The 14,566-nt window shown below is 33.2% G+C and overlaps 1 protein-coding gene across 2 annotated transcripts in view; it reads left to right on the top strand.

Moving 5' to 3' along the window:
• Positions 1 to 14,566, top strand: part of gli3 (GLI family zinc finger 3) — a 295,055-nt gene that overhangs the window by 271,735 nt on the left and 8,754 nt on the right. For both annotated transcript variants that reach the window (XM_073940176.1, NM_205728.1), the window contains 3 exon segments: positions 7,026 to 7,175; positions 7,331 to 7,495; positions 11,961 to 12,212. In XM_073940176.1, coding sequence (XP_073796277.1) covers positions 7,026 to 7,175; positions 7,331 to 7,495; positions 11,961 to 12,212 — 567 coding nt within the window.

Raw genomic sequence — 14,566 nt, 5'->3', positions numbered from 1 at the left:
TAAATACAATTTCATCAGGATATTATTACCAATACAATACTATTCTCATTCATATAATAATTTACTAAGCTTTTAGTCAAATGTAAAAGCAAGACATATCTACAATCTTTTAGAAATTTAAGAACAAATGGTTCTTCATGAATACAACATAAAACACTTTCACAGTAAAACACTAAATCATAGTAAAAACAACATTTATTTTAGCCTTTTTGCAATTAAACCTTTCAACTGTGAATGTTCTGCTATGGCAGTCATGTCTGTGTTGTCTGTAAATGCATTTGACTTGAACCATGGCTGCAGACAGAGGTCAATTAGCCAAGCGTAGTCTGGGGCAGAATTGAAAATGGAGCTTACAAGTCAATAACTTCTAGCTTTTATAGTTTGTTGCAGTTATAGCAGACCACATGATGTGGCCAGTGATGAACACAATAAAAAAATTGCAAGACTGATATTTGAAATTTGATATTTGAAAGTTTATATTAACTAAAGAATAAACAAGGGTTGCTAAAACGACAATCATGCAGGTGATTATGTTAAGGATTGTGATGAATTATTCTGTTAACATAACAAATATATGAGAAAGTTTTTGTTATTAATAGATTCAGTTACAAACATCTAATTAGAATTAGAATATATTATGCTGAAACACTATGCCAAGGTCTCTGATAGAGGTTTGGAAAGTAATATATGTTTTTTGTCTTATAAGTGATATATGCTTCTATATATGCTTCTACATCTGTGTGTGTGTGTGTGTGTGTGTGTGTGTGTGTGTGTGTGTGTGTGTGTGTGTGTGTGTGTGTGTGTGTGTGTGTGTGTGTGTGCGTGCGTGCGTGCGTGCGTGCGTGCGTGCGTGCGTGCGTGCGTGCGTGCGTGCGTGCGTGCGTGCGTGTGTGTGTGTGTGTGCGTGTGTGTGTGTGTGTGATTATCTATGTATGTATAAAAGTGTCTTGAAAAATATATACAAAAATATTATGTACTGTCATCATGGCAAAGATAAAATAAATTAGTTATTACAACGACGTATCTGAGGACCGGGCGGGAGACACGTAATTTCCAGGAGATTAGCATTCGTCTGCGGTCATCCGGGAGTCTTTATCTATTTGTGGGACACTCCTGGAACTTGCGGGAGACTTGAGATGTCTATATTGTATAAACGTGTTGTCACACAAGTAGCAGTACGATATGGCTGTATATCGACACTGGTGGGGGGCACTAAGGCATCTGCGGCCTCGAGCCAGCGCACACCTATCTCCAGTACCGATTTACAGCGATATCGCACTGCTATTCATGAGATATATATGTACATACATACACACACACACACACACACACACACACACACTCACACACACACACACATATATGTATATATATATATATATATATATATATATATATATATATATATATATATATATATATATATATATATATATATATATATATATATTTATTTATTTATTTATTTATTTATTTATTTACCAAATTAATTATATATGCAATGCAAAGGAAACAAAACTAATTAGTTTACAAATTAAGTTAGGTGTAAAAAAATGAAACAACACAAAAAATTTCTTGAACACATGAAGAAAGGGAGAGGTAGAATGGCAGTGAAAGCCCAGACAGCAATTAATATTTACTGATTCAGTCCCACCATCTACATTACCAGGATGATGAAGAAACCAAAGAGGACATTTCAGCAAGACAATGATCCAAAATATAGCCAGGAAAACTCTCAAATGCTTTCAAGGAAAAAAAAATCAAGCTGTAGAATGGCCCAGCCAATCACCTGACTTGAATTCAATAGAAAATACAAAATAAAGATCTGATTTGATAGACGAGACCCACAGAATCATCAATATTTTGCATGCTGTTAAAGACTTAATCCTCATTATGAGAGCCATCATTAAGCTGCCATCAAAATATGGCAATTAAATTTTAAGATTTTTTTAGGTTTATTTTTATGTGTATTTCTTTTTTCTTTTTTTTTTCTTTTTTTCTTTTTTTTTTTTTTTTACCAAAATCTGGTTCAATTCCGTGTCAACATCTTCTTTAGATTTTTATTTCCCCAGGAAAACAACATGGCATGTTGAGTACTTATATCCCCCCACTGAATATTCACAAAATGTTGCACATGTATTTAGAGCAGCTGGCAACAGCCAGAAAAGAATCTCTATGGCCCCCTACTGGATTCATGTGGTAAATCTTACTTATAAAGGATAATGTACAAATTTTATGCAAACAGAAACAAAATCTCTGTCCTGCCATGAATTGCCTTTTCCATGTATGAATTATATTTCAACTATTCTCTGTTTGTCTGCATAGAAGGTTGTTGCTTAAAACAGTTTTACAAGCCTGTTTAGAGCTCAAGGAATTGACCCTATAATGGACATAGCTGACATAGATACTCATCAACATGAATATTTTTCTTCAAATAGGCAAACATACATTAGGGAAAAAATATATATACTAGGTGGCTTTCTATTTGAAGGACAGAAACAATCTATAACAACACAAATGTAGTACACTGAGATCTTTGCAGAATCATGTACTTGAATGGCCTAAAATACGGATTAAAAAAAAAAACCCCGACAACGCTTACAAAAGTAAAATAAATTTTTTTTTAAAAATTAAAAAGTAAAATAAAAAAGTCTAGTGGAAGTAACACAATCTAGATCATTCAGATTTGTCAGGAGTAGGCAAGTTGGGTTGTGAAAAAGAGCTGGCTGTAGTCCTGCAGAGTTTTTTTTTTTTTTTGCCTCACCTGCCCTTGACAGCAACCTGCCTCTTGTAAAACTAACACCACTTGTCACTTGGCTGCAGGCCCTTGAGAGCTATCTTGAAAATCTCAGCTTGGGTCTTATGGACCATAAAACAAGGTCCATTTCAATTAACTAACAGACAAACTTACTTCAGAGGCATTGTCCTGATTACGCTAAATGACATAAATTCTATAAAGTTTTCTGGAAAAAGAACCAATGAAAATTGCTCTTCCAGCATACAGCAAATTAGGCTTCTACAGCCACTATTTTCTAGTGGTGTAACGGTTCACAAATCTCATGGTTCAGATCACATTATGGCTTTTGAGTCACATATCAGAGCATTTTTCACATCAGCCGGAAAAGGAAGGAGACAAATATAGTTTGCTTTCTATTTATTAGAAAAACAGTGATGCAAGAAACTTTTGTTTAAACAAACTTAATTTAGAACATGTAATTTTGATTAAAAAAAAAAAAACTAAAAAAACTAAAATAAGAAATAACCAGCTGAATAAAAATAAATTGTAAAATATTCAATACTGTGAAAAAACATCATCATCCCCACTGTTGCTGATAATGCTAAATATATAAATCTAACAATTAAGGGGGTACAACACACATCATATTTGTTTTTTGTCTCATTTTCAATTAATGATTCAATAACTCACTCATGTTTAATTACTAGATGTATAGTTTTTTAAGAAAGTCGCATTATTTTGATGGCTGGTTGTCACTACCTATTGGTTAAATAATGTAATTGCTACAAATTTCATTTTTGACCATCAAGTTGCATAAACAGTGATTTGCATTTTTACCATAAACATCAGTGTTTATATCTTCAATTGCCTTGTTGCCTCAGCTCAATAGACTGATCAAGGAGGACAAATATTCCATCCTTATAACAACCCCGCTCTGGAAGAACCAGACATGGTTCACAGAGATAGTTCAGTGGCTTTGGCAACCCCATTACCAATTCCTTTGAGGAAGGACATTTCCAGCCCAAACTGTGGAGCCTTGATGTTTGGTCGCTTGATGAGAGTCTTCACAACTCCTGGCCAGAGTGACTAATTCCATTTTTGAAGCTAGAGCAGTCAATTGAAGCAGTCTCTTGTTGTAAAATTTCAGTGTGGAGAGCAGCAGCTAAATCCACAATGCACACTGCATTGTTCCAACCAGAGGTTCATGCAGGGCTGTGCTCCTAAACAAATCTACACAAATCAGTAAATGTACAATGTAAGTGGAACATTCCCCTTCAGCGATTCTAGTTTTTTTGTTGTTGTTGTTTTTCAGAACTTCTGTTAATAACCAGTCCATTCTGTAGATAATAAAAACTGTAAAGAAGTGCAGTTGATGAATCTGAAACCCTGTTCTATTTTGCAGATTCACTTCTGGAATTGTATAGATATTTATTGTTTGATTAAAAAATGTACATAATCTTAATAAAAAATGTTGGATAAATAATGCTATCTATGTAATTCTATTGCATTGCAAACAAAGAAGCAAGTATTAAAATGTCCTTGGAAAATGTAAGATGTACACTATTTTTAAATATAAAGTTATAAATATGCTTTTAAACTGAACAACTTAATATTTAATGAACTACAAAAAGAGTATTATATTACAACCTAAGCACTAATGAGGCAGAAGCAGCTTTGGCAGGAATAAATTATCACTGTTATAAATTTGGCCATGAAACAACTCAAATAAAAAAGATAATGATTAAAAGAGAAGATGATATAGACTATGATGTAAATGTTTAGAAAATAATTTTAGAATTCTATAAATATCAACCACGGTATAATAGTGATTGAAAATTAAACACTGAAATAAATACAATAGATAAACATGCTAATAATATTTGAGTTCTGTTTTTTTTTTTTAATGTATTGCAAGTTTTTGTTTATTTTTGTTAATTGATTAGCTTTTGAAAAATAAATTGCTGAATCAAAATTAACAGTCACATTAATGCTCCCCATGGGAGTAGACCGAAACAAAGATGGCATGCACTGTAAATTATTATTGTGCTAATTAGTTATGACAACTTAATTTTTTTAGTTATGTTAACTTATCTGAATTAAATGGATTCAAAGTTTTACTCAGTTAAACTTATTAAACTTTAAAAAAGAGTCAGCTGAACTCATATATATATATATATATATATATATATATATATATATATATATATATATATATATGAGTTTATTGGTTCACTCTTTTTAAACACACAAATGTAGTAGTGTGTTAGTATATGTAGTGTGTGTGTGGTATAGTACAATTATGAAAACAAATAAAAAAATGTATTAAATAAATTCACTTAAAATTGTATTTGTATATGTTTTGTAATTATTATATAGAATTTATTTATTGTAATAGTTTTATTTTAATTTATATTAATTTACTTTCGTATGATGTCAGATGCTGAATATGTTTCTGCAGGTCAATTTGATTGTGCTGGTAAAAAAAAAGGGTTGACAAAATTTGTGCGGGTTTAGGATCAGTTTGAATGTTTTAACATGCATTTTATGTTAAATATTAAACTACAACAACAAAATGTGTTTTTAGTTTTTAGACATTTTTTGTGCATTTGAGGGGGCTTTGTACAGCTTGAGCTGATGTGTATCTGGCAGCACAAATGGCCATATTGTCATTGTAATGTTGTGTTGTCTAAGGTTCTTCTCAGATACCTGCTTCTTTGGTGAAAATTCAAGTTTCAAAAAACCTTTTGGTTAACACTATTGCCTCACTGCAAGAAGGTTACTGGTTTGAGTACCTAGCATTTCTGAGAGGAGTTTGCAGATTCTTCATGTGTTTTTCTCTGGTCGAATGGTTTCTACAAAGATATGGTAAAAGTGAATTCAATAAACAAAACTGGCCATAGTGTGTGTGAATAAAAGTCAACTTTAATATTTAAGTTCACAAAAGTGTTTATTACACTTAAGTCCTATCAACATCATTCTTAATTACAACAACCTTTCTATTCAAGTTAACTCAACTTAGACCACGTTTATTACACTTGGATTGTCAAGTCCTGTAAACTTTAATCTGAGTTAAGACAACTTTACCATTTAGATGAAGAAAACTTAACATTTTAAGGCAGCATGAACACTTACTTTACGTAGATTTTTTTTTTTCAATGTGCCAGAGCCTTACATTTCTATAATGGATGTATTTTAATTGAAAGAAAGGGAAAATGATATTGTTTCAATGGGCAGTAAATTTAACAAAAAAATAAATAAAAATAAAAATCACAAAAGTAGCAAACACTGTGTAAACTTAAAAATCTCTGGCATGTATTGCTGATTACTGAGGTCTGGAAGCTCTCAGAAGATAACATTATTTTAAATAATTAATTGTTTGATGTTTTTTATGTAAATTAAGATATAGTTAATTGCAAAACTCATCTATTAAAAAAAGAAGAAGAAAAAAACTTGCAAATTCTGAAAGAGATCAAACCTCAGGCAGGCAAGAAAGATTACGCAAAAGTAACTCTAAAGTAACATGATGCTTTACTTACCATAAAAAGTAACTAAGTAACGCTATTATTCACAATATTGAGGAGTAACTCAATATTGTATAATATTCAAAAGTAACATTCCCCAACACTACTTGCATACACTGCCTATAGACTAAACAACATATTTGTAAGACCTCTCCCTTCTTTTAAAGATGTAAAACATCTCTCTTGGAACACTTTTTACATGCTCTGGAGTTTTCCAGCTTTGGAGACATTCTTTAGGTATAGCATTCAAACAATGAAATATCAAATAAGTCAATTGATTCTGATCCTAATATTTGAATTCTAGGTGCTATCATTTCAATTCACATGACCCGTCACAAAAGCTGTTTTATTTTGCTTGCAAGCACTACAGCTAAAATATGTGTGCTTAAAAACTGGAAATCAGAGCAAAAAAAAATTATAATGAAATAAAAAAACTCTGGGTTAAGGAGCTTGTATGGTACCCCTGGGAAAATATTGTATTCTGTTTTTAGGCAAAACCCCACAGACTTTGATTATATTTGGGCCATTTTCCTGATGCTTTACCCCTGTTAAACTTTAGTAGTTGATTATTTCAAATATTAATTGTTAGTATTTTTACTTAAATTTACTGATTGTTAATAAAGGAATGTGGTATTCTTTGAACTTTGCATAGTTGTAAAAAATAATAATGCTTTTCTCAAAGCATACCACAGCATGACAAAAGTTCCATATCATATTTTTTTATTCATTAACATGACTTTTGACCGACTGTATTCTTCCTCTCACAGCACATAAATAATGACCATATTCATGGAGAAAAAAAGGAATTTGTGTGTCGCTGGGAGGAATGTTCAAGAGAACAGAAACCCTTTAAGGCCCAGTATATGCTGGTGGTGCACATGCGCAGACACACAGGAGAGAAGCCTCATAAATGCACGGTGAGGATTGCATTTAACACATTTGGTACTTGAAGATTTGTGACACTCATTTCAGTAAGGAGAGCTTGCGATCTGGATTTTGGTTTAGTCCAAGAAGCTGCTGTAAAAACCTGTCTATAACTAATCTTGTTCATTTTTGTCCTTTTTTATCTCAGTTTGAAGGCTGTTCAAAGGCATATTCCAGATTAGAGAACCTGAAAACACATTTGCGTTCACACACAGGAGAGAAGCCATATGTGTGTGAACATGAAGGCTGCAACAAAGCCTTTTCGAATGCATCAGACCGAGCCAAACACCAGAATCGGACACACTCTAATGAGGTCAGTTCACACATGAACCAAGAATGGCATTTTTTAGTTTTTTATTATTATTTTTTTGTTCTAAATATCTCTGCTTTAGACAAGTAGAAAAAATATAAAGAATTTGAAATTAAAATGAAAAGAATTTATGCATTTCTCGTTGCAAATGATAAATAATACATGTCCAAAGCAAAAAAAGCTTAATCCATCTCTGAATTGTCCTTTTTTCAGACATTGCCACATTGTAAAATTTTTCCTGTCATGTTTTGTTGATATCATGCCAGCATTTTAAACATGCAGAAAATTAGTGATGGTTAATTAATTAATTAATGGCTAAAATGGCTAAAATTACTTAACATCTCAAGCTAAAGGGGCATGTACACATCTTTCCCTTTTAGGGCCCTATCATATACCCGCCGCAATGTGGCGCAAGACGCAACGCAATTGCTATTTGCTACTTTCACCTCGGCGCAAGGGTCATTTTGAGGTGTTGCGCCACACTGTTTAAATAGCAAATGCATTATAGGCATTCTGGTCTAAAAAAGCAGGCGTGTTTTGGCGCGTTGCTATTTTGAGAAACTGTAAATAGTCTGTTCTTTAGACCAGAACAAAGTTTGTTTGGCGCAAAGTGCGTCTGGCTTAAACACTACAAACAAGATGCAGAGCAATACGCAAATATCTTTACATATGAAAAAGATATAATATATTAAGGATATATATAATAAGGATATATAATAGGATATAAATATAAATGATTAAAATATTACAAAACATATTAATTTCTAGCCTACATGAATTTAAAAACCACTGCCTTCATACTCTCTTTATCTCGGGAGGCTTTTTCAGTTCATTCAATTTGCTTTTGTATAATGTTATTATTATTAGCAGTATTATTTATTATATCCATGTTTATACTTGTTTTATTAAAAACAAGCTTAGATTTGTCCACCTGTTTTAGACTGTATTGGGCATAGCAGGTGTATTTGGAAATAACCCAGTGTTTTGACCACACTTCGTTATCAATGTTAATTTATTCGTTTGCTGGAAATTACACCTAAATTTAGAAATAGTTTTAAAACAAATCTTTGTGCTTAACAAACGAAATTAATTATTTATAGGCCAATTGATGTTTGTGCGTAAAGGCTTCCCTATCCACGAGAGCAAAAGCGAAAGTGAACTTACTTTACGTCCTGTAAATAACAAATGCGCTCATGACGCGACGCAACTGGCTCTTAAAGGTAATGGGAAATGAGACTCTGATTGGTTTATTCTCAAAACACATCTATAACTCATTAAGAAAATAAACTGAACCCTTTTAGACCATGCGCCATGGCGCAAAACGAATTTTCCCGTGCTTAAATTAGCAAGTATGGATTCTGACACGCCCTAAAAGCGTTTGTGCCCTGCGTTTTGCGCATGGACCGTCAAAATAGAGCCCTTAGTCTTTTACCACAATTTATGGCATGATGACATTATAGGTATTATGCTTATCAGACTAGTCACTATGAGTTGAAAATGGGCCAAAGAAAACTGCCAAGGTTATATCTATTCATATGGGTATATAAACAGCTCATTGGCAGTCACTCATTTAGATATTTGCTTTGTAGCAGGCCACATCTCTGATACGGTGCAGTAACAGTGGCTGGGTTTCAACACCTGACTGATGGTTTAGTTCCATCTTAAAGAGTAAGACACTGTTCGGATTGTATATTTTTCAAGATGCTATTCTGTCAATGCTCGCATTCAAACTTACAAGGCTAGAAGGCACCTCTTACTGACAGAGCCTTGAACTACTCTGCCCTCATTATAATCAATGTGTAGGTGACCCAGGCGTACATGAGCATTCCCTAGGTGAAGAAAGCGCTTCATGTCTCTCATCCAAAGCATGTAGGTTTTTAGTATCACCTTTTGTCAGAGCTTACAAAGCTACAGGACAGGCATTGCTTGTCATGACCCCCTACTAAGGACATGCATGTAAGTAGTTAATCTCTAGGGCTGATGCACAGTCTACATATGATCATTAGCTATGTCCTAATTGCCTAAGGTGGCTAAGGGAAGGGAAAACTTGTTTAGTCATAACTTGTCCAGCTAAAAAGTGGAGACCTGCTAAGTTGCCCATATAAAGAATGTAGATTCCACTAGTCAGTTTTACTGGCCCATTTTCATACAAAGCCAGATGGATTGGTCTCGTAACTCAAATCTGCATAGTGTTGCCACTTCTCTCAATTTCCTCCTTCAGAGAACAAGGTTTAATCGTGACATTAATTCTACCTTTAAGATGCTATTATTATTATGTTTTAAATGCTCTGAATTTTGTTTGGGAAAACACTTCAATTTCTCACAATAAACACTGTAGCATCACAGTGTCTGACAGTGTCAGGGTTTAGTTCATCTTTAGCAGAAATTTACTTTGCTAATTTATTTGCATACAACAAGTGACTTTCATACAAACAAATACATCACTGAGTCAATCTCAGAACCATTTTGTTCACTACCTTGGACCTTATTAATAATGTAGCTTTGAGTCTGATATTTGTCAGTAGCGAGGTAGTAATTTAGCTATGCTTCAAGCTGATGAACGTACAGTACTACTTATTTATTTCTTTGCTCATGCATTTTCCAGACAACTTTAACAGATGTAAATGTATTAACTCAAAGAGCATAAACTGAAAATAATTATAAACATCAATTTGTATTATGTGCAGGAATTACATTAACTATGATGAAATTAATGTATACATTGCCACAGTATTTCACAATTTAATTTCTCATACACAAACACACACACACAAACTATTACATTATTTTTAAATTTTATTACAATGAAAACATTATTACATTATGGGCTCAAGATTTTATTGTTTTGAGAATTATTTCAGTATGAACATTTCATTCAAATAATAATAAAATATTTATTACATTCTGTGTAGTTTATGAGCTGCTACAGACACATCAAAAGTCTAGCAATATGTAACACACCTCACTTTTTGCTCCATAGACTTCTAGTCATTCGCATGTGAATTCAGTAGAAACGCAAACTAATGCCACAAGTTTCCTATGTTCAAGCATAGTGAACTCTGACCTGTGATTTCCCATCTTGTGATTGTGTGAGACCAATAGAAGATCAAAACTTGACCCCTCTGTACAAATATGTAAAATTAAGAGCTTTAAAATGGGTGTTACAGTGGCGCAGTGGGTAGCACAATCACCTCACAGCAAGAAGGTCGCTGGTTTGAGCCTTGGCTGAGTCAGTTGACATTTCTGTGTGGAGTTTGCATGTTTTCCCCGTGTTTGCATGTGCTACGGTTTCCCCCACAAGTCTAAAGACATGTGCTATAGGTGAATTTTGTACGCTAAAATTGGCCGAATTGTATGAGTGTGAATGAGTGTGTTTGGATGTTTCCCAGTGATGGGTTGTAGCTAAAAGTGCATCCGCTGTGTAAAACATATGCTGTATAAGTTTTCAGCTCATTCCGCTGTGGCAACTCAAGATTATTAAAGGGACTAAGCTGAAAAAAAATTTAATGAATGCAGAGCTTTTAAAGGAAGTTTTATCCCACTCCTTTTTACAGCACCATTCGACAGACTTTTGCATTGTCAAACTTGTGTGTGTCCACAGCTTTAGTCTTTAAATTTCATGGTACTGAACTTGGGGAGTCTTAAAAAGGTTCTTGAATTGTAGATCTAGAAAAAAAATGGTAACACTTTATTTTGATGGCCATTTGAGTATTAGTAGACTGTTTGCTTAATATCTGTTGATACTACTTCTTCAACAGACATTTAACTGACTATAGGAAACTTTGCAAGTACATCATCACCTTTGAATTATAAGGTTCTGTGTTCTGAATGATTGAGATAACAAGCTTTAAAGTTTTTGCATTCTATAGCAAACAGTATCTGTGTAACATTTGTTTTTTAAATAAAAAGTCCTAAAATGTAAACAACTTATAAAAAACATCCCATAATGTAAATAAGTTACATTAAGTTCAATAAGTCAATTTAATAAGAATGTCAATAACTTAATTTTGACAAAAAATGTCAGAGAGAACCTTATAATTCTAAGGTGACGACATGTCAACTTACACTAACCGTAACCCCAACAGTCTACTTATAATGTAATGAGAATTACTTGGCACGTAGATGCAATGTGACTTAAATTCAACAAACATACCATCAAAATAAAGTGAGATCGTGAAAATGCATTGCATTAAATATTCTAAAGACATTGGGGTTTATTTTTGTTGTTGTTGTTTTGGAAAGTTATGTTACATATTTATCTTGCAAGCATTGTCAACAATGAAAAAATGTGTAAGTTGACATGGCATGTGTTTTGCATCAGGTGTGAGACTGCTTTTATCGGTTCACTCTTTGAATTTTTGCTGAACTTTTATATAACAGCTACATTGCACTCCACAGAAATGTATAGAATGCATTAGCAAACATTTATTTCTATTATATGCAAATGCTCTTTTTTTATTTCTCTCAGAAACCCTATGTGTGTAAAATTCCTGGCTGCACTAAGCGGTACACTGACCCAAGCTCCTTAAGGAAACATGTTAAAACTGTACATGGTCCTGAAGCCCATGTCACCAAAAAACAACGTGGGGAGACATACCCACGACCCCCACCTCAGCCACGAGAACCTGGAGCAACCACTGACCAAAAGGAGTATACCCATGCTACCTCAAAACAGGATGAATGTCTGCAAGTCAAGTCAATCAAAACAGAAAAGCCCATGGTAAGCCTCCTTTCATATCAAAAATCAAAAATAAATAACATTTTATATTTAAAGTATTTAAATTGAAAATTATTAGCTCTACTTTTTTATTTTTTCAAGTATTTCCCAAATGATATTTAACAGAGCAAGGACAGTTCCAGAATTTCATTTTTTTTTTTCTTCTGGAGAAATTTGTTTTATTTTGCCTAGAAAAAAAAAAACAGATTTAGTTTTTAAATACCGTTGTAAGTTCAATGTTATTAACCCCTTTAAGAATTTTTTCCAGATTGTCTTAAAAAAAACAATGACTTGCCTAATTACCCTAACTTGACTAGTTAACTAAAAAAACAAATCTTTTTTTAAAAATCTAGTAAAATATTATGTACTTTCATCAAGGCAAAGATAAAACAAATCAGTTATTAGAAATTAATCTTCAAAACTAATATATTTAAAAATGTGTTGGAAAGTATCTTCTTTCCCTTAAACAGAAATTAGGGAAAAATATAAATGAATTAAAATTTAACAAAAGGGATAATAATTCTAACTTCAACTTTACATATACACACAAACAGTTGAAGGCGAAATTATTAGCCCTCCTGTGAATTTTTTATTATTTTAAAAATATGTCTCAAGTGATGTTTGGCAGGTTGACATTTTGCCATGTTCAAATAAATAACTGAATATCTTTTTTCCACTGCCACGCATTACATGTCCTCTCTTACTAAGGACAGTGGGTGATCAGGTGAGAATGGTGATTTTTTTTTTTAGGTCTGCTTTTTTTTCTTTTTTCATTTCACTTGTTATGTTTTCAAGTCTGTATCATTGCTTGAGCTATTCATTCAGTCATTGGTCTACCGTGTCTTATATTAATAATTATGCTGCTGGTAATTACTTTTAGTTGTGGTCAAAAATGTTGACATTCTTGATAAATATGAGCAAATTTAATGTTTAGACTTTGTAATGTTTTACCTTTTCTTTTATACATTAATCTTCCATTGAAATAAAAATTAATAAAACTGGGGAAGGAAAAATTATTATGAAATAACGTTTTTCTTTTTTCTCCAAATCATGTTGGTGAACATTGTTGGCACTCTTTTATTTGATATATCTTTTTCATCCCTCATTTGCCCAGATAACAGTTCTAAATCGTTTCCTGCAGACTTTTTCCTTACAGAATCTTTCCAGATCATTCAACTTCTCTGACCCATGTTGGTGCTCTTTCCCCTTTAGTTGACCCACTAATTTTCCATAGGATTCAGTTCAGGGACTCAAATGGCCATGGCAGAACCTTACTTTTTTTTTTAGTGACCCATTTTTGTGTCCGTCTTTGTTGTAGATCTTTGATGATATGGAACGTACAACCTTGGTCTATTATAAGACTTCCAGAAGTTATACGCATGGTCAGGTTTTCATTTTTATATGACGGTACATGACAGTGTGTGGTTAGATTTTCCCAACTTTCTTTGCTCATAGTTACCAAGAAGGCAAATCATTTTGACCATGAATATGTATTTCAAATCAGAAAAAGTTGGGACAGTATGGAAAATGCTAAAAAAAAAAAATAAAAAAGAAAAAAAAATTCTAAATTTGCGTTGACATGCATTTCATTGCAGACAATACATCAAAGATTCTCTTGATTTTTTTATTATTCTTTTTTTTATTTAAATTAAATACATATTCCAATTTTATTTCTTGCAACACATTTCAAAAACAGTTGGAACAGAAAAGCATTTACCATGTTGTATTGTTTTTGTCCCTTTTCACAACACTTAAAGATGCTTAGGGACCAAAGACACCAAGTGATAGTGTTTCTGGTCAAATTTTGTCCCATTTTTCTTGGATTTTGATCTTCAGAATGAACCACACATTCTCTATTGAAGACAGGTCAAGACTGCAAGTAGGCCAGTCAAGTACCTGTATCTTTTTCCTCCGCAGCCAAAACTTTGTAATATTTGCAGAATGTGGTTTTACATTGTCTTGTTGAAATACATGCACGGGCGTCCCTGGAAAAGAAGAGTGGATTGTGCTTCAAAATCTCGATGTACTTGTCAGCATTAATGGTGCCATCACAGAAGTGCAAGTTACCTTTGCCAAGAGCACTGACACCCCATACCATGACAGACCCTGGCTTTTGGACTTGTGGTTGGTAACAGTCTGGATGAACCTTTTCTTCTTTGGTCCAGAGCACGCAACATCCATTTCTAGAAAAAAAAAAAAAAAAAAAAAACTGAAATACCGTGTTAACAAAGGGTTTCCTTTTGGCACAGTACAGTTTTAACTGCCGTTTGTGGTTGTAACTACATATTGTGGCATTTGAAAAAGATTTGCCAAAATAGTCCTGAGCCCATGCAGTAATATCACTTATACTGTATGTG

The sequence above is a fragment of the Danio rerio genome, chromosome 24 (assembly GCF_049306965.1).
Source record: "Danio rerio strain Tuebingen ecotype United States chromosome 24, GRCz12tu, whole genome shotgun sequence".
In the NCBI taxonomy this organism is placed as follows: Eukaryota; Metazoa; Chordata; class Actinopteri; order Cypriniformes; family Danionidae; genus Danio; species Danio rerio.
Note: the sequence above shows the minus strand (reverse complement) of the source record. Positions and strands in the feature narration are given on the sequence as shown.